This window comes from Triplophysa dalaica, chromosome 11 (assembly GCF_015846415.1).
Source record: "Triplophysa dalaica isolate WHDGS20190420 chromosome 11, ASM1584641v1, whole genome shotgun sequence".
NCBI lineage: Eukaryota > Metazoa > Chordata > Actinopteri > Cypriniformes > Nemacheilidae > Triplophysa > Triplophysa dalaica.
Window position 1 is genome coordinate 12,253,620 of NC_079552.1, and position 26,653 is coordinate 12,280,272.

Consider the following 26,653-nt stretch of genomic DNA (forward strand, 5'->3'; position numbering starts at 1 on the left):
GTTTATTGACACAAGGATCTGCTCACATACGTTCATAAATGTTTAGACACAGATAAAACACAAACTATTAGTGTTTTGATTTACCTTTATTAAGTAAACTCTACATTTTTAATATTGCTTTGTTCCAATTAAGTTTTATCTTTTCCCCATTTATTCTAGATTTTTGCAATCAGCACAGTTTATATATTTATATGTATTTATATAGATTTTTGTTTGTTTTTTCCCAACCAAGCTACACTTGAAGAATACAAAAATATCACAGTACATTTTCTACACAGTCGCTCTCCACTAATGAGTTCCAAAGCTGGGACTGAGCTGATGCTGGGAACATGGGAATCTGGCAGTGACGTTTATTGACCACTCACCTACGCTAAGCCATGGGAAGCAGTTAACCCATTTTGAAATGAGAGGGAAAACCAGACTGTGTGGTTAGGCCAACTTTTGAAAACGGAAAAATTGCCCATATACCGAAGTCCATTAATTGTATCAGAAATGACTTGAATGAATGGATTTCGGCTATAAAAGAAACCAATTCAAATGCCTGGAAGCCCTAATTGTTTGGGACTAAAGTCAAGTCTGACATTTATAAATGCAAAAGTTAAAGCTGCGTAATCTGGTCCAGCCAGACTTCTCTGTTCCAGCACTCAAGCCACCAGCAGTTGACTGGAAAAGGGAACCCATAGCTCAATCGGTAATAACATTCTTCCATTTCTCATCTTACTCTTCAGACACACCATACTATACAAAGTATTAAAAACAAAAAGATAAAACAAACCATTGAAGAATCCTCACCCGTACTTTGATTATTGTGTCATAATAAATGTCTCTTTAATCGTTTCAACAAAGTTTTTCTTATTTTACACTGCCATCAATTATCCAACGTTGAAATCCTTTATGACCTGCGGAGACTCGGTTCTCCAGGGTAGAGGAATGTTGCAGTATGAGCCTGACGTTAAGTGGTTTCGTTCAAATTTGAACTGAACATGAACACCGCAAATGGAACCCCCCTAAATGACCTCAACAAATTAAAGCACAGAAATCAGTGAATGAGGGATGTTAGGACAGATAGATTAAACATTGATAGCCATTACGTTACATGACAGTACACACCAAAAAAAGAGAGAGAGAGAAGAAAAAGAAGGTCAGACACAACACTGGGATCAACGATTCGACAAAGGAGGGACCCATCGACTGGAGTAATTCCCTGCCCCAGTAGCCATGTACCACATTCTCATGACTTGAAAGACTTCAAGACTAAACATTCTGTCATGTGAGTGGACTTGGACAGGAAGTTGCCTTGGCTACACTTCCTTAAAGAGGGAACGGAGAAAGCTGTGTGTCGGATTGAGCCGTGTTAGTGGTCTGGGGATAGCTGCAGGTATAATGGCCATTTCTTTCCCAGCATTCAGGGTGAGAAAGTGGCCATCTCCAAGGAGATCCTTTGCCAGAGTTCTTTAGTCTGTTTTCCCCTTTTCAGGTTCTGCAGCACGTCGTTGAACTGCATCATGCCAACTGGTGTCAGGCAAAACGCCCCGCGAGCACTTCGTATGATGTTCACAAAGTCGTCGTAGTCTGCCGGAGTCAGATGGATCAACCTATGGTGGATATACTGAAACAAAGAAGTAGATGTTGTAATATACTGGTAGGAAGTGACATTCAGTTATTTTATCATGCATGCTTCTATTTTGAAAATGGTAAATGCAAGCTTGGTTTTAAAGGGGTCCTATGGCTCGAATAACCATGTCTTCGGTGTGTTATAAGTTGCCCATGCATATATTAGACTCGTCAAAATTGTTAAAATGAAAATGCATTCTATCTAAATGCGTATGCCCATCCAGACTTGCCTGAAACGTCTCGTGTATGGACTGGTAGAGAGAACCGGTACTTTTTAGGAACGGTACATTATTGGGTCGATACCAAAGTATCGATAAGCTTCATGGAAAACGATACTGTTATCGATACTTCTGTTGTTTTATCTCTGTGTATTCAAGGGTTGTTAAATGGCGAATAAGGGGCTGCTGCCTGTCCTTTTCCAACCCTGAATGATGACTGAATGGCAGAAGTTTGCTCGAAATATGTGGGCAATTCCAGCGGTACGGACCTGACATTTTGCGTTATGGACGTGAAATAAAAATGCTCAGAGAATAAATTTGATACGATTATATGGAACCATCTTTTTATATTTTACTGAACCCTTGTTGATCCTGAACCCTATGAAAAATCATGCACTAAAAACAAAACAAATGCTTTACAAATTTGTAGAGATCTCACATGGGTATTTGAACCACCAAATGTGAAAATCTGTCCCGTTACCATAAATTTTACCAAAACCCGCTGGTAATTTTTTTTTTTTTCGTGGTAAGGATGACATTTTCAAGAAATTGCCCATGTGTGATCTCTAGGGCCATATTATTTCCGCGATGTTTTTGTAATCTGCTTGTCTTGTGCGTTTTAGAGGGAGATAGGGACATGGTTGCGCTTGTGGAGCTTTCAGCATATGCCTTTCACATTGAGCAATCTTCCTTGAAACACCCCTTTGCGGCAACCCGTCTAAATAAAAGTCCTTTATTTGAGAACAAGTTATAACATTGTATTTAATAATTCGGCCATGGAGTATATTTACTTATTTTAGTAAATTGAAGTAAATGTGCTAGTAAAATTATAAAAAATTGTACATATAATTAAAAAATATTACTTGCTTAGAAAATAGAACTTAAATGTATGTAGACCTAAAACCAGAAAGGAAAAAAGAAATACGATCTACCAGACAAATAACCAAAGTGATTTCAAGTAAATATGTTGAATAACATTATGATGTGCTCCTATGCACATGCTAAGTGCAGTAAGTGTAATGCTAAGGAACACACACACTTTTTGTTATGCTGCATTTTCTGTTTGCTCCGAAGCTTTTTTAAACTGCAGTTCTAAAGCTCAGCTGTAAAAAAGAAACTTAAAATGTTTAACATCTTTTCATATCATGTGTTTTTGCATCAAATTATAGTGTAGTATCGATAACAGTATTGATAAGTACCGGTATCGATAAGCAGTAACGATATCGGTATTGATAAAATCTTATCGATACCCATCCCTTACCACACCCCACAAATCTACGTCAGTTCGTGGTATTATTCGACTAAGACCACCCAAATGTATATGCAAGTAAGGTGGGCGTACCTGTCAGTACAATTGCTTTGGAACCTGATGTTCCAAATATGGTAAGAGGCGTTAAATTTCCGTCACACACTTGCAGTATTCGAGCAATCACTACGCACTGTCTTACTGGCCAATCATAGCACACCTCACTTTTCAGAGCAATGAGGTTTGTAAAAAATCCACACGTTTCAGAGAGGCAGGGCAAAGAGGAGATACAAACAAGCAAGGTATGATAATGATAATATAATATTTATTTTATCCGTTTCTTATGACCCCTTTAAATGGTTAGACAATGTGTATATAATCTAATGTATCCGTGTGTAATGCAATAACAGGGTAACTGTGTACCCCAAGGTCTTGGGTTCAACTCCAAAGTATAACACAAACTAATATAACATACACCATGTATGCGGTGTACATAGATTTGGACAAAAGCACCTTTCATATGCATAAATGGAAATATAGTCTTGCTCCTGAGAGGCTCTAATCTTAACCTATACGAAAACAGGTTATAAAGTGTCATGTCTCCGGATGTTTCTAGGGACATAAAGAATATGGAGTGCATTTCCCACCAATGACTGGGTAGATTTCCGCTCGAGTACATCCTCCGGTTCCCTCGTCTCATTAGCCACGCACAGAGAAAGTGGATTCAAGCTGGCACTGTCTCCCTTCCACATTTACCTTACATTCATTTGCCAAGATTTACAGTGGCAGGCATATGGTAGCCTTCTCTCATCTGTGCATTTATTAATTTAAGGCAGCTATGACAGAACGGTGGCCACTTGAGCGGACATCTGTGTAGTTTGTCACAGTACAACTTCAAACATCTCAGAAAGCGCAAAACGCAGTCTTCAACCAACTAGCAGGTATCTGCGAGAGCGGGTGCGTGTGTGTGTAGGAGAGATAGCATGTGTGCGCTCCTCTAGGCAGCGGCTCTTGGCTTTGGGCTGTCACAGCGTGTTTGATGCTCTCTCATCAGTATGCCCCATCCTGTGAACAGACTTCATTCTCCCTCTCTGCTTTTAAGACTTCAGAATTGTTCATGCACAATTTATATTCCGTGTGGGCGACAATGCCATCACAATCCAGGCCTGGCACCACTCGAGCGCTCTAAAACCCTACTCCTATTGTCGTCTTAAAACTTTGCAGATTTCAAGCCTAGTCTACGCAATATAAAAACAGGCTCTGAGATGGATGCAACTGATTCATGAATGACACAAAGCTGACAGTTCATACAAGGAAAGATTATGGGTATTTAATGCTCGTATTATTCCTGTATCGTCATAGGCTAGATCGTTTTTTCAGTATTCATCCAATTAGCGATGTTATCATAAATAATGTGAGCATGATTAGATCCCCAGGCTAAATCTTGGTCATTGGTGAATCTGTACCTGTAAATAGGCCTGCTGGCAGCGCTGCACGAGCTGATGGAAGGCAGGGGTGCGGAGGTGAGCGTGGATATGTGCCGGGTTTAACCTCTGCAGAGCCTCCATAATGATCTCCTGCAGGACAAACGGACTCAAAACGCCTTTTGCAGCCCCCACGCAGAACTGGTACACATGGTTTACACCTGCAGAAAAAGATACAGGCAGGAACAAAAGGAAAGAGAAAGAAGGAATAATCTGATTTAATAAAAGGAACACTGCGGAGATTAGAGATCATTTTAACAATAAACAAGACTATATTTGAGTCTTTGAACACCTCGAAGTTCATTCACCTAGAAAACTAGTTCAACCTCAGGCAGACCAAATGTTAAGACTCTCAAGTACATTGATCAATAGAGCTCTAAGTGTGCATTAATGAAAAAGTCAAATAATTTTCTGTAATAATCAGTTGAGAGAGCCAAATTTAAAAGTACTTAAGTCATAGTTCACCAACAAATAAAAATTATGTCATTTACTCTCTTATAATTCCAAACCTGTATGACTTTCTTTCTTCTGCAGAACACAAAAGAAGATATTTTGAAAAATGTTTGTAACTGACCCCCGTTCACTTGCATTGATTTTGTGTCCATACAACAGAAGTGAATAGGTGGTGACGCTATTCGGTTACCACATTCTTCAAAATATCTTCTTTTGTGTTGTGGGGAAGAAAAGAAAGTCATAAAGGTTCGAAATGACATGAGGGTGAGTAAATGATGACAGAATTTTCATTTTTGGGTGAACTATCACTTCAACCCCAACATATTCCTTAAAGGGATAGCTCTACCTGGTCATTATTTATCTTATTTTCAAATGTTTTTGTATACATCTCTTTCTCTAAAACACAAAACGACATTTAGAATAATGTAGGATACCAAGCCGTTCTCGGCCACCACTGACTACCATAGTAGTTTTGTTTCCTAGTATGGAAGTCGATGGTGCCTCAGATTAGTTTGGTTACAAAAACAAAATTTGTGGTGAATGGAACCCTAAAATGCATACAGGTTTGGTTAACTAGAGGCTGCGTAAATTATAAACAGAAATTTAATTTTTGAGTGAACTCCCTTCAAGGGAAAGCATGAAAAGACTTGATTCTCCAGTTATCCTATATCCTATTCTGCTCTCGCTGTACTTTGTGGTCATGTGATGTCACAATGCAGTATGAAATGGAACATCTCACAATGCCTGACAAAACATGCCAAAACACTTTCTACCTCTATATTTTCTAGCCTAGCATTTTTTAGGACCATGAAAACAGGCCACATGTTGAGATCCGGGTGGGTTAGACCTCCATGATAAAGGAGAGATTTCAAAATGTCAATATCTCTGCTGGAGAGCCGCTGTTGAATCACCTCTCTCTCCTCAGCTGAAGGCAAGGTAAAATGCCAACACATCATAACCTATTTCAACAACTATTATTGTGGATAACTGGAAATGAAAAAAAGCTGTGCAAATATGGGCATACCGAGACGTGCAGCAAGACCCAGCAACCATTTGACGTCTTCTGTGTATGGGGGACTGCGGGAGAAGTTGTTGGGATGATCGTTGTGGGCCCTCCTTCCCAGCATCTCCAAGGCCAGCATTCCTAAACAAGACAAGAACGTTTCAGGATTAACTCTGTGCCGCTGCACCTCTCCAGTATTGAGAATTGACTCATGCACCCAACGTCCTAATCTTCATGATGTATGAGTACTGATAAATCGTAATCATGCCTTAATTAATATTTCTCACTGTGAGAGTTCTTGTCAGTCCTGCAACATGGACTCAACCGACCTCTCCCTCACCTGTCTTGATAATTAATCACCACAATTCAGGACCAGATGGATCCTAATGGGTGCAAAACAGCAACATAAGGACAGGCAAGCCATGCCCTAAAGGATCTAGGTGATTTGAAATCAGCCTTCCTTACCGACTCTGTAGGCCGAGTGCAGGTAGTGCAGTCCCTGCTGGCTGATCGGCTGGCTGTGCTGCTCGTCTTCCATGGGAAAGGCCGCGCTGACCAGTGATGCCGGCTGGGACGAGAGTCCTGGAAGGGATGCCCCCTGCATGGCCTGGATGGCGGCGCCTGCATGTATCCCTCCTAATGGGAAAAACCGAAGACAATGTTCAGTCTTCTCACTGACAAAAAAAAAAGTGCAGATTGCGAATGGGTTCACGTTTTTTAAACTGCATGGTGTCTCAATAAACTGCTATTTACTACAGTAAATTCACAATTTGCAGTGCAGTTTGTTTTGTTAATTTATATAAACACCCGCTGTAATCTATGAGTCTGATTCGCAAGGATTAAACACGGTGATGTCAGGAAATGTATAGTTAAATGTACTGGAAGTCACTTTGGTGTTTGCCAAATGCACTAATCAAATTTAAGCACTCTTTTCATTTTAATTTTGACAATATTGATGAAAGTAATTTTTTAATGGATCCCGACAAATATTTCATATGCCAACAAGGATGCCCCTACAGAAGATATAGCATCGGGCATTGGCTAATTTGGTTACCAAAACCATTAAAGATATCTTAGCAGACATTTGTCACCTACGACTAATTTAAGAGTTTGTCAGTGGATCACAACTTTTTTAACTTCATTGGCCCCCCAAAACTATTCAAAGGACCCCTACTCAAAATGTCTATCCAATAAAATATACTAGAAATAACTAGAAATATTTATATTTGTTATGAAAGTTTTAGTTGTTTAAGCTCATTTTAATATGTGGCTGCTTGATTATGACAAAAATAAAATACTGAGATCAGGACCATTTAAAATGATTATTCACCTTCTTTTGTAACAGCATAGTTTAAAAGACACACTTTTAAAATATGTATCATGTGAACTCAACTTAAAAATAAATGTAAAGAAATAGCACAGCTGGGAAATTCAGGTAAGTGCCACTTTTAAGGACTATCACATCCAGTCCATGTTACTCATAAATGAACATAACCTATGTAACGAGGTGAGAGACGCGACACCGACAACATGGCAGTACCATCAACCCCAACGGGGCATTTATTGCACAACTTATAACAAAAAGTAGAAAAGGTGCCACCCGGGGGCATAAAAGGCCCGTTTCCAAGGCGACGCTGATCCTAGGTCGGCGCCTCGCCACATTACCCCCCCCCCCCCCCCAAGCGTCGACCTGGTAACCGGACAGCTCCTACAGGAACCTCGGGACGATAGTAAGGGTGGGAGGGAAAATGTTGCCTTATAGTCCGACCCGTACCGACTGGAAGACGGACTGAAAAGGCCGGCGGGAGGACGGAACGGGATCGTCGGCTGGCACACTGCTGGTACACTTTGCCGGCTGGCATCCGAACGGGACTCCCACCTGGACAGTGCTCTATGACGGCTGGGCCGCATCTCCTGTCGGCTAAGTAGCTCAGTCGGGCGGCTAAGCAGCGGTCTCTGGCGGCTGGGTAGCTCGATCGGGCAGCTGGGCAGCACTCTCTGGTAGCTGGACCGCGCTCTTGGTCGGCTCCACAGCATCTTCTGCTGGCTGGGATTGTCCCTCCGCTCGGCACCAACGATCTCTTTGTCGCTCTCTCTTCGTCGTCCTCGGATTCCTCCGGGTTGGACGTTGATAAGGAGAGCGTGTCCGTCCCTCGATGAACCCAGGAAACACGCACACCACACGAACGCGTGACAAGCCGGTCTCTCAACGCCCGCATTCTCCACCAGTGTAACGAGGTGAGAGAAACGACACAGACAACATGGCAGTACCATCAACCCCAACGGGGCATTTATTGCACAACTTATCACAAAAAGTAGAAAAGGTGCCACCCGGGGTGCTCGTGGTGAGAGATCCGCCAGTCCGTGCTCGTGCAGGTAGGTCGTAGACTTCGTGTCTCCCTCGCTGCCCTCTCACTCTCTCGCGCTGGGGGTCAAACGAGGACAGCGGTGGGTGCGAATAACCAGGACCCAGAGTGGTGTGAGCACGCGGCTTTTATGCCCAGCAGCTAATCCGCGTCAGGTGGACACAATCAGCGTTAGCTGCCGGGCCATTTCCAAGGCGACGCTGATCCTAGGTCGGCGCCTCGCCACACCTAATAAACCATTTAAAACATTTTGTCTTCTGATTTGATTCCAGTTGTGTAAATTGAGCCGCGCGTCTACAGAAACAAGAATGACATCACACGCGCTCTAAGGAACAATTATGTAATTGATCTTTTGCCGCAATATCCTCTAATTCAGGTGTTCACTGGTGACGTAAGGAATACCGTAACATGTATCCTGAAATGTCATCCGATCCCTCAGATTGTCCTTCCAGGCATGTGCACATCAATATTACATCTTTTATTGCGCTGTTAAATCATCCTGCCTGTTAATTTCATACTGCTACAACAATCTGATGGTATTTTCTGGTATCTGGAATTTTCGTAGTTAAATCATTCTATATATTTTTTTAATTGCTGATAGGACATTTTGATAGGGTATTTTGCATTGTAAATTAATCCTACCCGTTTGTCGACAGAACAAAGGGGTCCAAGCATCTATTCATTTTAAGCTGGGCTAAATCTTAAACAGATGTTAATGAGCACCATTTGCTCACATCGCATATTTAAGAGGAGCGTTTATTAACTAACAGTACACACTACAGTCTCCAGGATTACAGAATCTCCCACATCAATATTTGAATCAATTATGAAAAATGAATCACTGACTGGGATTTTGTTACAAAGATAAAGGTTAGGATCACGGTTTTCCGTTAGTTTTACAACCGGCCATGAGCGTATATTAGCATTTTCTTTTGCGTATAGAATTTGCAGAAAAAGTCAATGACCTTCCATATATGGCGGTGCCTGATGTCAGACTTAACAACCGAATTTCCACTCCACGAGTGCTGCTTCTCTCCCGCCAAAGACGCGCCGCATGAAAAGCAGCAGAAACGTGGTTATTTTGACAACAGCAGTGCAGACACGCGCTCTCGCTCTCTCTCTTCAGCATCTGGACGAGTACAATATTAAAGCGGTTCCACATAAACAATGACGCTCAAAACTGCTCCGTCACACAGCTAATATTAGAACAAAAACAACAACATATCTTTGTTCTAACAAACAGAAAAACCAATGTTACTCACATACTTATCTGAATCAAAGCAGCATCCTCGGGGTTCGAGGGTCCTAACGCGTCTCTGCTGGAACGTCTGTATAATATTAAAGCAGGTCCTAGCTCCTGCCTGACTTTTATCTTTCTTTTTATATTTAAAATCCGATTTGTGCTTATTCTAAAATTACAGTCTAAAAGACAACATACGTATATGCATACTTATAAGATCAACCTGTTTCTTAAGATGATGTAGAGGTTATTGCTGCTGCTTCCTGAGTGGACATTTGCTTACTTTGTCGATATTAAGCTTTTGTGCGCAGCCTAAAATTGCACTATGCAGGATCTACAATGAGTCTGCGCGGTTGCTCACGAACGCAGCATCAGACGGAAATTGCCCTCCGTCAATTTTCAATCGCGTTCCTCCATGCATTCGTGATCGATTTGCAATGGTTGGGGATTTGGGGAACCGTCAAGCCCCACCTGCAGTACGGGTCAATTACTATACAATACTAGCTAGTTTTTCTGCATTCAATTTATTTGACTGATCATGAATCCATTTAACATTTTAAGAGTGGTGCAACTGTAAAAGTGCCTAAATGTAAATTAAGATAAAAATACAATAAAACAACATGACAATCTTCAAAGGTTATTTTGGCTATCCAATATTTCTTTTATTAAAAACATTAAAAAACAATTAATTTGACTTAAAATGGATATTTCTTTAATGTATTTAAATAAAGTCTGTGCCGTTGCTATGTACAGTAATTATTTTGCTCAGAGAAAAAACTAGGACGTTCAGACATCCAACTCATTGCCTCCATGCAGTTAATAAATAAACCAGGGTTTATTCCAGATTTCCATTTTTATTTTTCTTGATTTTGCTTGTTCTTTTTATTTTTGTGGTGTACAACTATGTTAATATGAACCAGTATCTTACGTTCTTTTCTTTTGCCGTTTTAAGCCTACTTACATTTAATTACTAGTTTCGTACATTTTAAGAACCAGGTTTGTTATATGGTTAACTTTACTTGAATATGGACGACGGACTTTCATTTTGACGGCTTGCCGCAAGGTTAGACAGCAGCTTTACTCAAATGAAATGATAAAATGTAAAACTCTTTTAGAGCAGCGCTGATTCAGTTTATGGGTTTGCGTCCACCAGATGCTAAAAAGTCCACTACAGTAAGTTACACAAAACCACACCACTCATTCACATTTAGAACAAGCAGATTGAATAGTGCAAATAATTATTCAGCTGCTGATTTAATGTGCAAAGCACAATTTGAATTTCATAAGCTGTTCAGCAGTACTTTCTTGCGTGTTTGCTACTTTCCATCTGTGTTTTCCTCTTCACAGAAATCAAAGGGCCCTAATAAACCATAGGTATCGGCCTTTTTCATGGTATTGGCAATGGTGTTAAATTAATCCAATATCGGCCGCAATATCGATGCAGGTTTTCTATGCGCGATTTGAGTGGACGGGGTCACGTGACGGGACTGATTATTCTCTGAAGCCAATCACATGAAAATGAAACATATAAAGCGAAGACTATGTGAGGCAAAGTAGCGCAGTGAAAGTACTGATACATGACTAAATGTACTCAAGTAAAGGTTAAAGTACACTTTTTTTAAACTACATTTCCTGAAAAAACAACCCCATTACAGTAATTTGAGTATTTGTAATTCGTTACTTTACACCACTGATGCGGAGATAGATAAACCCATCCCGAGTTATATCTAATAGCGAGTGGTGGTCGGGCGGTAATTCAAGACTGGCTTCAACACGAGAAGCAATGTGCTGTTGAGTGTAATGCTAACGAAAAGACACGGATGGCTTTATTGAATGTCCGTTTTACCAAAATGATAATGTCCAAATCTGGCACATTAAGAATGAATTTTTACACTGCATACGAAAGCAGCACGTTCACATTGCTCTCAGCACATGCCGTTTAACTAAAGTCATGCCACTTGGTGGCCTTTCGGACAACTATTTACTCATAGCAAGAGCATCTCCAAGCAGCAATTTAGCATTGCATTTCTTCCAATTTATTGCAATGGCAGTGGCGCACCTTGTTAAGGTACACAAATTCATCAATCACTACTTACTAATAAACAACCAATATGCATGTTAATAAGCATGTATAAATAACCTATTAATGCTTTAATCGGTATTGCCTTATTCTACATCCCTTAATCCTACCCAATACCAAAACCTAAAAACTAAATTATAAGCAGTAACTAGGAGTTTATTGAGGCAAAAGTCATAATTAATAAATATTCAGAATTGGTCCCTGTTCTAAAGTGTGACCACATTATCTATGACCTTTCCCGTTGAGTGCACGTTAACTTTGATTACAGCAATCGCAAGTTTTGCATTACGTCATTATAAATACTCTTATGCACAAAACCTCTTCAAGAATCTTATGTTGATGAACAGTTAACCAAAAACTGCTGTGAGCTGCCAATGTAAATCTTTGCATTTATTCAATACACCAGGAATTTGTACAAGTTGATTTTTGCTTAAAGATAATAAAATAAGTCAAGTAAAATAAAGATAAGTTTAGTATTATTTCAATATATATTTTTTTAAGTTTTTACTGTTCCTGTCACATAAGCATAAAACAATGAAAAAACACTTTTATGTGCCGGAGCCATCAGAACCGAACCGAAAACCGTGGGCAAAAAACGAGGTTCGTACTGTACCATGGGTGAGCTGTATTGTTGCATCCCTTCTTTAATGAGTCAATATTGAATATACTGTTGTTATATTTTCACAGAATATTCTCATAAAAAAGAATATTTACAAAAATGAATGATCAGACTTCATATTAAGAGGGCATTCTCCTAGAGCCAAAGCGCATTCACAAATACATACTGTGGACATCAAAATATAAAATAAGTGGCCTGATAAAATATTTATTTTATATATATATATATATACTGTATTTTTATATCAAACTGGGCTAAATTTATTAAATATTTATTTATTTAACACACATTATCCCGGACCTTCATTTGGAAAAAATATAAAGCCACCGCTTATTGGTAACAAATGCATTCTTTCCGCATTTACAGTCTCTCACAGAAGTGAATACACTCCTCACATTTTTGTAAATATTTTATTCTATCTTTCATGTGACAACACTGAAGAAACTAAACTTTGTTTAAATGTAAAGTAGTGAGTGTACAGCTTGTAAATTTGCTGTCCCCTCAAAATAACTTGACACTCCGCCATTAATGTCTAAACAGCTGGCTTCAAAAGTGAGCACGCCCGTATGTGAAAATGTCAAAATTGGGCCCAATTAGTCATTTTCCCTGCCCGGTGTCATGTGGTTCTTTAATGTTACAAGGTCTCAGGTGTTAATGGGGAGCAGGTGTATTAAATTTGGTGTTATCGCTCTCACTCTGTCATAATGGTCACTGTTCAACATGGCACCTCATGACAAAGAACTCTCTGAGGATCTGAAAAAAAGAATTGTTGCTCTATATAAAGATGGCCTAGGCTATAAGAACATTGCCAAGACCCTGAAACTGAGCTGCAGCACGGTGGACAAGACCATACAGCGGTTTAAAAGGACAGGTTCCACTCAGAACAGGCCTCGCCATGGTCGACCAGAACAGGCCTCGCCATGGTCGAGCATTTGCCATGAGTGCAAATGCTCAGCATCATATCCAGAGACTTTGAGGAATAGACGTATGATTGCTGCCAGCCGTGAAGTCTTCATGGCTGTCATCCCAGAAGGAAGACTCTTCTAAAGATGACGCACAAGAAAGCCTGCAAACCGTTTGCTGAAGACAAGCAGACTCAGGACATGGATTACTGGAACCGTGTCCTTTGGTTTGATGGGACCAGGATGAACTAATTTGGTTCAGATGGTGTCAAGCGTGTGTGGCGGCAACCAGATGAGGAGTACAAAGACAATTGTGTCTTGCCTACAGTCAAGCGTGGTGGTGGGAGCGTTATGGTCTGGGGTTGCATGAGTGCCGCCGGCACTGGGTAGCTACAGTTCATTGAGGGAACCATGAATGCCAACATGTACTGTGACATAGTAAAGCAGAGCATGATCTCCTCCCTTCGGAGACTGGGCCGCAGGGAAGTATTCCAACATGATAACGGTTACAAAAGAAGCTGAGGGTAAAGGTGAAGTACTGGCCAAATATGTCTCCAGACCTAAACCCTTTTGATCCCCAAACGGAAGCTTGAGGAGCGCAAGGTATCTAACATCCACCAGCTCCGTAATGTCGTCATGGAGGAGTGGAAGAGGACTCCAGTGGCAAACTGTGAAGCTCTGGTGAAAGCCATGCCCATAAGGGTTAAGGCAGTGCTGGAAAATAATGGTGGCCAAAACAAAATATTGACACTTTGGGCACAATGAGGGGACAGCAAATTTACACGGTTATACGAGCTGTACACTCACTACTTTACATTGTAGCAAAGGGTCATTTAGTCAGTGTTGTCACATGAAAAGATATAATAAAATATTGACAAAAATGTGAGGGGTGTTCCCACTTCTGTGAGTTACTATATATGTCACATCCCCCATAACGCAAAATGTAACATCCATAACACTGGACTTGCCCAGCTGTAAATGGGTGTGCTGTTGATATAAAACACAAGAAGAAAAGAAAGGATTCTTGCAAAATGGAATGTGGCACAATAATTATTGTACCCTTGATTATTTTTTTTTTGTAATTGTTGAAAAACAAAATTGAAGATCACGATTCATTTTCCGTGAATTGGTTAGCATTCTTTTAATGCTTGTTTTCTTATTTTCAAAAGATAATAATTCCCTTTACCACCCTCTACAAATGAATGGGTTACTTAATAACTATTCATCGAGGGCATTTAATATTTTGGGTTTCATTTACATTTACGCATTTGAAATATGCTTTATGGGTTATGTTTATCTGTATCTCTCTCTCCTCACCTGCCACAGTAGTGGTAAGAGGCAGGGCTGCCTCAGCTGCATGATACGGGTGGACGGCAATCTGAGTCATGGACGGCACAGGAACTCCAGGGAAAGTGACAGCGGTTGCTGCCATAGGAGGATGTGGGCCAGTGGCCACAGAGAATGGATACTGCGCGCCGATGAAGGCAGGGTGCATTCCCTGACAAGAAAAACAGATATTAATACAAAAAAGGTTCAGACACCTTCCTAGCGTAACTGTATCAGACATTTCACAAATTAAAGGCCTCATAAAGATGCTTGTAAAACAACTTATTTTCTAAGTGATAAAGGTGAATGTATAGCAGTTAACCAATATGAATGGGTCTCTCCAACTGTATTCTGCTATAAATCAATGACTGCCAACTAAAATATTACATTTAAACAATAAGGCAGATGTTATCACATTTCACTAACATAAAGACAGCAAATTAAGATTACAGACTGTAATAAAAATGCCAAGAGCTGTAATTGAAATCTATAATTCATATCACGAGCAGACAGAAACAGACAGCGCTCATACTTGTGGGAAGGCAGCCCCAGACACAGGGAAGACGGCAGGACGGGGCATATGCTGAAGTGGATGGCCCAGGTACTGCGAGGTGCAGACGGTAGGCAGATGCGTTTGAATGGTGGTGTACGGATGCAGGCCCGGTGCGTGCGCCATGGCTGAACCCGGCAGCGCGTGCGATTGATAGATGGTGGAACCGACAGAAATGACAGGTACTACGGCAGCTGCAGTCACCGTTGTGGTTACCGCAGCGACACCTGATGAATCCATGACTCCAGGGTTATCGAGGATACCGCAGCTTCCTTCTGGAGGCGTTCTCCCTGCTCCACCGTTGGCCCCGCAGCGTCCAGATCCTTCTCGATGGGCACCTGAGCCACCCCCCACTGTTTGCTCATACAGCCAGTACCACTGATGGGCCACCTCGAACAAAACCTCAGGGTAAACACCTCCTCCCTTTGCTGCCTCCTCAACAGCCATGCAAGCCTTCTCCAACATAACATTATCCTAGAATTAAACATGGTAAGAAATGGTTACATGGCTAAACAGATAAAAGAAAATGTACCTTGAAATTAAAGTGTGGTACAATTTTGCATTCTGTCTAAAATGAAAACTAACATTTGCTTTAAAATTCACTCTTGTATAGTAGGTGGCGCTAATCAACAAACACCAAAACAATTTTTTTTCTCGACAAAATTTGCAACAAATATTTAGTTTAAGTTGTGGGTTGTGTCTGTGCTGGACCTTACCTGTTCTTTGCACTGGACCAGAGCTCTCTGTATCTCATTGGGGTTGAGGGCGTGAGCATGCGGCAGGCAGCTCAAGGCTAGTTCTGCTGCAGCACGCACCATGTTGGGGTCCCGTGCTCGAGATGCACGGTCCGCAAGTGATGCCACCTCTGGAGGAGTCAGGTGCCCGTCCCAGCATTCCACCAGGATGTTGAGGGCAGCGCTTCCAATCTCCATGGCTTGGCCTGTGCAAATAATATGGGATATTGTATTAAAAAAACAATCCAATCCTTAAAAGTATTATAGTATGACCGTACACAGGTAGTGGTGTAATGTGAACTGCGGTGGCCCTCCTGTTAGAGGGGAGGCGGGGCCCCTTTACCATATAATCAAATCAATGCATTTAAAAATCCCGTTACTTGCCAGTGCTTTGCCACTTACTAGACCATATTAGTCAAAACTACTGGACTACTTGCACGTAGTCTCGAGATGCATATCCAATTTGAAATGGTACAGCTCACTAGGTTTCAGATATGTATTTACAATGAGCTGTTGCTGCCTATGAAACCTAAATTACTTGAAATAACTCCATGAACTTCATGAACACGATACAACTTTTCAAAAGACAAACGCTTATTTTATGTTATGCATAAACAAACATTGCTAGATAGGCAGGTAACACAATCAACTTAACAGTTAAATTTAAAGGCTGCAACGATGTGTCATGCATTCTGACTTCTTTACCATGTTAAACGTGCTGCCATCTCATGCTTAACATGGTCAACTTGTCAGAAAACGAGTTTCTGTGCGCAATACACCCTCCCCAGCGATCGTTGGGAAAGTATGTTTTGAACATATAAAAATGTTTTGTAATAATTTTTCTTAGTCCCTTATTGGACAATTCTCCCGGAAAAGTACGCGGCAGCAAGGAGAGCAGGAGAAGAAGCATGCGCAGACGTTACTTTCACTTGTGTGCAGGAGAGAGAGCATATGTTCACGAAGTTCAGGTGTTTGTTAGTTCACTGCATTTGGGTGATAGATGTTATATAAACTGTGGATATATAGGTGGATTTGTAGATCGTTTGAAACTGATATATGGAGTCGTCCAAGCGCTAAAAGATGCTGGACATGAATCGCATGCGGTGAGTGAAACTGATGCCTGTGTTTTGTTGACAATGTGCTTTAGTTCAGCCTACCCTTCCCCCCCTTATGCGCCGAATGATTTCAGAAGTAATCATACAGCTGTATCTATCTTTTATAAATGTGATCAAACTAAATACTCTTCGAAGATACGGCGTATGCAATGCTACTCTATAGGTAATCAAGATTAATATGAATTCGGTAGAAACCCCGTTAGGGCCCCTTCAATAATCGACCAAATTTGTGCACTGATATGTAACAGAATAATAAAAGTGTTTCTCATATGTACTTCAAACAGTATTTAAAAAATAAAGTCAGAGAGATGATGGTTTTGCCGGTTGTTTATTAATACCAGCTGTGAAGTATCACAACGCGTTTAAGCAGTCACGTCACAGGAAAATAAGTGAACGGTGTCCCAATGAGAAGGGAGCCAGGGTCCTTTCCAGTGGCCGGACCCATACATATGATTCACAAACTCGGGAGCAAGAGAGCTGATCGAGACACAGGGAAGTTGATCACCAAACGGCGGTAGTCAAAAATTGACAACAAAATAAAAGTCTGATTTATTCACGTCAAAAAAAGTATATTGTTTTGGGCCCTCACCACACGGGTCCCTCCCGCAGAGCGTGCCCATCCATTACGACACTACAAATGTAATTCTAAACTGACTGACCAAGTCCAAACATTTGCATCTTAATTTTTAAGGCTTAAAATGTTTGCCTCTGCAGTCGGATACAAAGACAAATACCATACATTTTCCTCTCACCTGTAATCCAGGAAACATGTGACGAATAAGTTCTTGACAGCCAGTTTGGAGACACAAAATTATGCAGGCCGAGGGCGTACAGGCCGATCTCAAAGGCACACAGATGCAGGTTGCGGTGGGGCCCCTGGTGGCCTCCGCTTGCAGAGGGTTGAGTGAAGATTGAGGTGGAGCTGTTTCCTCCAGCTTTAATCAGCACAGTCTTGGCCAGCTCGAAATAAAAATGGGCAGCTGCCTCAGATGGTTGGTTGGGCACGTGTGGAGCGTGGCATTCAGGCCGGCGGCCTTTATACCTAAATGGAAGAGAGATAATGTGCTCCTTCATTACATGGTGAGCACTAAAGTTAATGGTGTTCCTGCACCTATCATATATTGAATTCCCAGGGAACAGACATATGAAATACAATGCAAATGTTTATAGCCTGAATGCACTTTGGATAGAAACATCTGTCAAATTCACAAATGTAATGTGAGGTAAATGACTACGAACAGAGCAAAAATTAAATTACTTTTTTGCTGGTCAAAATAGCAACAACTACACATATTTGATCTAGATCAGGCAAAAAAGATGTAGAACCTCTTTGAACAAACCCACAGACGAACAAACAAGTTTTGACTAAAATGAAACCCCTGACTCAGTAAATCCCAAACAACTGAATTATAATGGATTCAAATAAAACCATTGTCAATTGCATGGAACAGATATAAATCAGATATAAAGAGAAGCATTCCCCGGGTCTCCATTCAGCTTTGCCATCAAAAACATTTCAGTCACCTTCAATGAGGACGAAAGGTCACAGGTTTGTCTCACCTGCTGGTGTCAGTACTCTTGGCTCTGGCTCCTCCTCCTGCTCTGCGTGAGCCGCTGGATGATGACGAGCCCAGTGAATCAGAGGAAGAACTACTGATGCTGTCACTGTCCTGTCCCCTCCCCCAGGAAGCAGCTGTCCAACCCCCTCGAAGTGGGCGTCGACTGAGAGTAGGGGAGCTGTCTGAGGTGGTCTCTGGAGCGCTACTGTCAATGCTTGCCATGCCTGAGAAAACAGAGGTCAGAAATAATATGCCTAAAACAGCTTATACTTTGAAATGTCTTTATGCATTCATAATTACTTGTAAGAAATATTAAACAAAACTGAATGTATGAATTGAGTTGGTTTATGACCTGTTTGTAACATAAAAATGCTAAGCCCACTGTTTCTTACCTGTGTGTTTCTTCTTCTGCCGTACAGGTGATCCCCAGCAGCGTGTGCTGTATGCCCCGCGGCCCCCTAGCGCCAGACGGCTGGGCACAGTGCCCTCAGGCTTGAAGGGTGCAGCCTCGCTCTGCTGCTCACAGGAGGAGGACTGCGCACCCTCTGCCAAAACAAGAATGAGGAGATAAATATTAAACAGGATCTCAACAAACACCACAAGGACACGAGACAATAACAAACATTTTGGCACATAAAAGGAGCCACTCTCTTGGCACTGTCGCATTTATTTTGTAAAAGAACTACACAAAATCTGTCAAAAGAACAGTTCACCCAAAAACAAAAGTGATGTTATTATTTCCTCCCACTCATGCTGTGAGCTTTGATTCCAGTAAACTTCCATTGCATAGAAAACAGCTGGTTTAAAATATTTCTTCCGTGTTCACACGGTTAGTCATAAGCTTTTGAAACAACATGAAGGTGAGCAAATGCAGACAGAATTAACATTTCTTGTTTCCGGCACTATACAATCAGAATTACTTTGTAATCCAAGTGGACAACGCATACAAATTATAATTTTTAGTGAATTCCCCATAATACTGTTCAACCATGAGACTTTGATCGAGATGGTTCACCTTGATCTCTATTGTCACCGACTCCTTCTCCTGACGCTGAGCCCTGAACACCACCTGTTAATCCTCCCTGCTGTCCCGCAGCTCCCCCGCTGCTCACACCCTGCACGGCGGCCGATGCTGCTGACGGGCCGTGCTTTGACACACCACCTGTGGCACCACTGGTACCATGGGTGGAATGTTTGGATGGGCTCTTCTGACTGCTGGTGGCTGGTTTGCTGTAAAAGGAGCTCAGAGTCTGAGGCTTATGGGTCTGGCTCTCACGATCAAGGAGCTTATCCAGAATCTATAAAAAAATCAGACATTAACACTCAAATTTTTTCAGCATCAAGCAGAGTATGTAAGAGGAGAGGTTTTTTTCAAAGTTCTTGCCTTTTTTAACTTGCTCTGGTCATCTTTATACGTGATCATCAGCGCCAGAGCCAGGTCTCCTTTCTCTCTCCGTGTCCCCTCACAGAGGAGAGGATGCTCTGCCTCGCTAACTGTAGTTTTCATACCTTAGAAAATAAAACAGCAGAACCAGAAAGAGAAATGAGTAAAACACAAATGGAGAAAAAATATCTAACACACAGCAGGATTCTTTTGTGCATTTCACATAAATTAACTCTTACCAAGAGCTGCTACAGCAGCCTCAAAGCCCAGCTCCTCATCACCAGGCATCTCGTTGTTACGGTTACGGCTAGGAGGTCGAGAGCCCGTGGGAGACACCACTGTTTGAATGGAAAGCATAATGATAAATGTGCATTGGGAGTTTGAGGGATGTTTTAAATGCTTATGTGGCAGACATTTGACTTACCGGGCGTGCAAAGCACATCAAATATGAAGCTAGCGAGCATGAGTGGCAGAACAGGCCTATAGTCGCAAAAGTTTCCATCACGGAGCTGCTCGGCTCTGTCCCTTATGGAAGTCATTTCTACAACCCCAAGAGGAATCTTCTTCAGCAGAGCCACCACCTCAGACTCCTGATATGCCAGCTTTACCTAACACAAGAACACAGAAGCTCATGACTTCAGAGATTTAAAACCCTATATCATACATATGACACACAATACGCATGCACTATGCAACGGAGCATATTGCTCAGATTTTTGGCATCACTGGTGTGAGAAAGAACTTAAAATATGCACACACATAAAACAATCTGTTACCCATTCCAACTTGTGACACTCAATAAATAATATTAAACTGTACTGTTAAATAGATCATTAGATGTATTCAAATAATCGAATATTCTGTTTTACCTCAAGGGCTTTAGTAGAAGCGGGAGGTCTCTGCATCTCCAGAGAGAACATGCCAGTGTTGAAGGCCAGGTTATGGAGCTCTAGTCTCTCACTCAGCACAGTTAGCAGGAAGGCTACTTTAGACAGGGTGTTTGTGGCCACCTGAGTCTGTTTAGTGGTCGACACCTTGCTCTTTTTACCCTAGGAAAGACAAAGATCCATTCAATCTCATCTGTGAGCATCAGCACAGCAATACGCAGAACATCCTTCGGTACCTTTGTCTGGGGCTGCTCCACCTTGAGGTCGGGTGGATTATCCAGAAGATCTCGAGCAAGTTCGACTGCCAATCGGCACGCCTCATTACTGTAGCCGTGAGCATAAAGAGCCTCAGCACAGGCAAACAGCACCTACAATAAAATCAGAAAATATCAGAATCCTGTTTGGCCAATAAAAAGTCTAGATGGTCTAAAAAATTATTTTACCTCCATCCTGCCCTCTTGTTCCAGAGGTTTAATCCCAGCAAAGATGTCCGGTTCTTCCTCATGGTTGCTATCCGCTACCCCTCTCTCCGCTCCCTCTTCCGATGCAGCGCTAAGGTAGTACGCTTGATAGTCATCATCACCCACTGCATCTCCACCAGCCACCGCCTCAGCTGCCTGTGGTCCAGGAGACCCTCCTGAAGCCCCACTCCCATCTCCCTCTATCCGGCTTCGCTGAGGCTTGCCGGTGGTTGACGCAGAGGGCTGAGCATCATCAACCGGGTCCTCATCTCCTCCATTCTCATCCAGATCTGCCTCTGCCTCTACCTCGACCTCTTTCTCCATAGCTACCACAACTGGGGCCGTCATGGAGCTCTCTTTCGAAAAGCAGGTATGGGCATCAGGAGCAGATTGAGGCACACGTTTAGTCTCAAACGGGCGGTCCTTCGAAGTGCCGCCGCCGCTGCTGAATTTGCGTGGCTCGCGAAGAAGGGGGCTAGGTGAAGGTAGCATCTCAGGCGGAGGTGGCAGGAAATCAAAAGTGTTACTGGCCTCCGCACCAAGTGCCAGACTGGAGCCGTCATCCAGACTCAACTCAGCCATATCAGGCTCTAGAGAACTGTCCTCGCTGCTGGTTCGCCGTTTAGCGCTAGGATGCTTCCCACCAAGGCCACTTGAACTTCCACACGAGCCCTTGTTGCTTTGTGTTAGCTTGGTTTTGCTACCAGTTGATGGAGAGGAGCCAGATTTATATATGCCTTTTCCTCCCTCCTCAAGAGAGAGAGCGACCCCACTGCCCAGACGCAACAGCACCCCACCACTGGTGCTGTTAATCCCCGAAACTCCTTTCCTCTTGCTCACCAAGGTCTCTTTAGGTCGGACAGCCACTTCCTGCTGGGGAGGATGGGAGCTTCTCTGCAATTTGGATTCGGAGGAATTAGCTTCAGACGTACCGCTGCGGGTTCCAGGATCTTGAGAATCCCCAGTAGACCCAGCTTTAGTTCGGAGCTGCTGCATCGCCCTGGACCAACAAAATGAGGCATTTTTCTTATCCGCACCGCAATAGGTGATGCCAGGTAATGGATAGGCGACTTCCCAGTTGAAGTAGCAGCATTCCACAGCTGGTTTGAAGCCTTGGAAGAGTTTGTCCAAGGACTTGCGATGCTGTCCACGTTTAACTATCTCTATAACTTTTAGGTGCCACTGCTTCAGCTGGGCAGCCAGTTCTAAACGCCTGAGGAACACAGACAAAGAACATTGGCACAAATATCACCACAAATCCTCAAGAGATCAACAGCATAAAGTAATTCAAGTTTAGAAAAAGCTCTTTTCAGTTGCTTACCTCTGTGGGCTCATGGTTGGATCCAACACTCCCATTCTCCATAAGACCACCATTTCATCACACATACTGGCACAGGCATGCGCTGCCACCTCTGTCTGCCCATTACTGCGGCCTGTGTGCCCGCTGGCACTGCTGTGAGAGGCAGATGTCCTCACACTGTACCACCAACCAATAATCTGGATGAAGAGAGAACAGCCACACATTAGTCTAGTCATTAAAGCGCGAGAGGGACTATTACACAGCACTATGGAATAATTGATTCCAATTGGTCAAAAGCCAGTCGGATAAATAAGTTGATTGTTGTGTGGCTGAATGAGGTTCAGTACCTGTTCATGGGTGAGACACTGTTCGGTGAGGATCTCTAAAAGAGGAGCAGCATTACTATCCCTCCTCTTAAACATCTCTCTGACGATGGACAGAAGGTTCCAGATGCCCTCTGGCTCTCTTCCTCGCAGAGGTCTCAGCAAACAAGCCCATTCCGCGGCTGCGGGAGGCTCAGTGGATGACAGATACATGGAGTTCACATCACTGAGAACAAGTGGCAGAGCAAAAGAATGTTAAATCTCCCTCGCTCTGTGATTAAATAAAGAATAAAAAAAGAAAACTGACTGGCAAACTGACCACTTTAAAAGAACAGTACACTCAAAAATAAAAACTCATTTAAAGGTCTTTGCAAATACAGTCCGAAATTTTCGTATGCATTTTATCGCATTTGGCCCTTTGTTTGTACGGCGTCTCTGAATTGTTAAAAAAGGCCTCTCAAAGTGCGTGACGGATGCAAAAGACGCAGAAAATCGAACCCGATCCAAGTTTTTTTATGACGGACGAAAATATCGGAGGCAGTGTGTAAATGTGATTGACACAACGTGAGATCGTATTTATTTTTTAACATGCAGATATTTCGGACTCAATGTGCAATGGGCTTTACTCATGTCATTTCAAACCAGTATGACTTACTTTCTTGTTCAGAACACAAAAGAGGTTATTATGAAAAATCTTTGTTACCAAACATTTGCCCCCATTATCTCCACTGTATGGACACAAAATCACTGTGACATTTCTTGAAATATGTTATTTTCTGTACCACAGAAATAAGACTCGTGAACAGGTTTTGAACGACATTTTTGGGTGAACTATCCCTTTAAAGCAACTTAATATAGAATCTTGTTATATACAGTGATGGAAATAATTATTTGATCCCCTGCTGATTTTGTAAATTTGCTTGCTTACAAGGAAATTAAGGGTCTATCATTTTTATTCTAGGTTTATTTTAACTGATAGAAACCGAATATCAACCAATAAAACAGGATTTTTTTTATATAGAAGTTATAAATTGATTTGCATTTCAGTCAGTGAAATAAGTAGTTGATCCCCTAGCAACCAGCAAGAATTATGGCTCCACAGATTGGTTATGTGCCTATGTGGACCGCAGATTAGTTCTGTCACTTTAATAAAGTACTCCTAACTCAGCTTGTTATGTAAATAAAAGATGCGTGCCAACAGAATCTGTATATTCCATTTCAACCTCTCCAACACCATGGTCCAGACCAAATAGGTTTCAAAGAATGTCAGGGACAAGATTGTAGACCTGAACAAACCTTGAATAGGCAACAGACAGAAGCTTGGTGAGAAGGAGACAACTGTTGGTGCGATTATTTGGAAATAAAAGATACACAAAATAACTATCACTTGCCCTCTGGAGCTCCCTGCAAGATTTCACCAATGGGGTAAACATGATCATAAGAAAGGATAAAGATCAGCCCAGAACTACGAGGAAGATGCTTGTTAATGATTTCAAGACAGTTGGTAAGCAAGCAAACCATTGGTACCACGCTATGCCACAATAGATTGAAATCCTGAAGAACCCGCAAGGTCCTCCTGACCAATAAGGAGTAGGTCTGGCTCGTCTGAAGTTTGACAATGAACATCAAAAAAATTTGGAGAAAGTGCTGTGAGACCAAAATTGACTCCTGGTTTTGGAGGTAGAGAAATATGACCCCAAGAGAACCCCATCCCTACAGAGAAGCACAGTGTTGGAAACATTATTCTTCAGGGCTTTTTCTCTGCTTAGGGTACAAGATGACTTCACCACATTGAGGGGCTGAGGGACAGTGTACCATAAAATCTTGGACGAGCACCTCCTCCCCTTAACTAGATCATGGGTTGTGGATGTGCGTTTAACATGACAAAGACACATATTGCCAAGATAACCAAAAATTTGCTTAAGGAGAAGCACATTAAATGTCCTAGCCAGTCTCTAGACCCTAGTCCTATAGAAAATCTGTGGAGGCTAAAACACCAATTTGATCAGCGACAGCCAAGAAACCTTAAATATAGAGGAGTGGACCCGGACACATGTGCAAACCAGGTAACCAACTATCAGAAATGTGTTAGCTCTGTGCTTCCCAACAAGGGTTTCTCCTCCAAGTACAAAGTTATGTTTTGCTCGGGGATCAAATACTTTTCACTGACTGACCTGATGAATGACACTGATAACCTTTATATAAATTTCCCCTCTGATCTTTTATATACTGTCTCCATCAGTTAAAATAACCCTGGTATAAAAATAATAGACCCTTCATTTCTTCGTAAGCAGGCAAACTTACAAAATCAGCTGGGGATCAAATAATAATTTCCCTCACTGTATAAGCAATATCAACACTCACAATTGTGCTGTTGCTGAACTACTATGCTGATATTCAGCACAACAGCACTCTTGCTAATGTGAAACTGGCTAAACAGTAAAGCAGCGTTTTTTAATGGATGACAACAGGGTTTGGTTTATTTTACCTAAATACAACAGGTGATGGGCCACAGAACTTGTGCAGCGTTTTCTTTATGTTGTCACTGAGGGTGGACTCATCCAAATACCAAGTGCTCTGGTCAGAAGCTGAAGGGCCTGCGGTAGGATCTGTGAATTCAATCATTTAAACAGAAAAATGAGAATTAATAAAGTAAACACATTGAACTTTCAAAATCTTAACCACGTTATTTTTTTCTTTCTCCATCTCTATTATTAATAGTGGTTTGTAGGTCAGTGCGTACCCGGAGCTCCACACACTGTGTTAATAGCAGTAGACTGGGAAGAAAGGAGCTCATCCAGGAGGCGCTGAGCTGTCGGTAAGATCTGGTGACACAAAACAGCAAATCACAATACAGCCAGAGATAATGTGTTGTGTGGAGATTAGATTTATTTCAAAATTCTAAGACGGAATGGGCAATGAGGACTCACCTGTTGTGGGAGTTCACTGATGAGGTATTGTGCAAACTTCTGAAGTTGATCCCGTTGTAATCTGGACAGGGACTCTGACACAGGTGCTCGGAGACACACTGCAGATGCCTACAGGAACACACATATCATGACTCCCTGATATTTCAAGTCGATAATGTCCGACACAAATAACCGGATTCAAACTTCTGTGCTTTAATTCCCACACGCTAATGCAAACCTGAAGCAGACTGCTCGTTAACAAACACTCCGTGCATTTCTAATGCGTCTGGTGGCTTTGATGCCTTCAGGTGGCAGTCCCAGTGCGCCATCACCTGATCTTCTGCAGGTTTAGAAACACACTAATTTGCAAACGCCCCATGTAAAATATATGAGCTCCAGACAGCCATGCTTTAAGGAGATCAGAAACTAATTCTCTTTTCAGCTCATGCATTTGTTTAAAAAATGCAGAGTGTCCTGTGGGGGTTGTGCCAGGAGTTATTGAAAGACAATGTGTTTAAGAGCCAGAGGATGAGGAGGCGAGGAGGATGGATGAAGAATGTGCCTGGACTTCTTCAGGAGGACAAGAAGAATGAAAATGATTTTCTTTCAAAGATTTCTGGCCAAAGCTCGATACAAAGCTGGATAAGCTGTGTGGCTGAGCCTAACAAAAGCTTTGTGGGTTCACATACTTTCACACAGTGTATCAGAATGACCCATTTTAAGACATTTTCACACCAAATAAATTCCAAATAACGATAATGGCTGGGTTAATATCTGGTCAAATAAAGGTATTGCAATAAATTTTGCAACAACTAGAAGCAACACCGTTTGCAATTTAAATCAAATGAGAAAAGCATCAGCTAAATAACCAAACAGCATG

The 26,653-nt window shown here is 42.0% G+C and overlaps 1 protein-coding gene across 3 annotated transcripts in view; it reads right to left on the reverse strand.

Moving 5' to 3' along the window:
* Positions 1 to 67: 67 nt before the first annotated feature.
* zswim8 (zinc finger, SWIM-type containing 8) overlaps positions 68 to 26,653 on the reverse strand; it is a 36,793-nt gene continuing 10,207 nt past the window's right edge. Inside the window, exons 5-26 of one of the 3 annotated variants that reach the window (XM_056761307.1) lie at positions 25,795 to 25,902; positions 25,608 to 25,689; positions 25,353 to 25,473; positions 22,889 to 23,090; positions 22,563 to 22,738; positions 21,224 to 22,454; positions 21,017 to 21,148; positions 20,763 to 20,942; positions 20,318 to 20,501; positions 20,133 to 20,231; positions 19,894 to 20,018; positions 19,525 to 19,807; positions 18,902 to 19,054; positions 18,511 to 18,733; positions 17,703 to 17,992; positions 15,818 to 16,041; positions 15,084 to 15,575; positions 14,543 to 14,723; positions 6,484 to 6,654; positions 6,040 to 6,159; positions 4,545 to 4,723; positions 68 to 1,609 (exon numbers count right to left, since the gene is read on the reverse strand). In XM_056761307.1, the coding sequence (XP_056617285.1) occupies positions 1,406 to 1,609; positions 4,545 to 4,723; positions 6,040 to 6,159; positions 6,484 to 6,654; positions 14,543 to 14,723; positions 15,084 to 15,575; positions 15,818 to 16,041; positions 17,703 to 17,992; positions 18,511 to 18,733; positions 18,902 to 19,054; positions 19,525 to 19,807; positions 19,894 to 20,018; positions 20,133 to 20,231; positions 20,318 to 20,501; positions 20,763 to 20,942; positions 21,017 to 21,148; positions 21,224 to 22,454; positions 22,563 to 22,738; positions 22,889 to 23,090; positions 25,353 to 25,473; positions 25,608 to 25,689; positions 25,795 to 25,902 (5,160 nt within the window). In that variant the 3' untranslated portion in view covers positions 68 to 1,405. Of the gene's footprint in view, positions 1,610 to 4,544; positions 4,724 to 6,039; positions 6,160 to 6,305; positions 6,402 to 6,483; positions 6,655 to 14,542; positions 14,724 to 15,083; positions 15,576 to 15,817; positions 16,042 to 17,702; positions 17,993 to 18,510; positions 18,734 to 18,901; positions 19,055 to 19,524; positions 19,808 to 19,893; positions 20,019 to 20,132; positions 20,232 to 20,317; positions 20,502 to 20,762; positions 20,943 to 21,016; positions 21,149 to 21,223; positions 22,455 to 22,562; positions 22,739 to 22,888; positions 23,091 to 25,352; positions 25,474 to 25,607; positions 25,690 to 25,794; positions 25,903 to 26,653 lie in introns of those variants that run through there. The other 2 variants (XM_056761308.1, XR_008908407.1) reach the window with 2 other exon arrangements.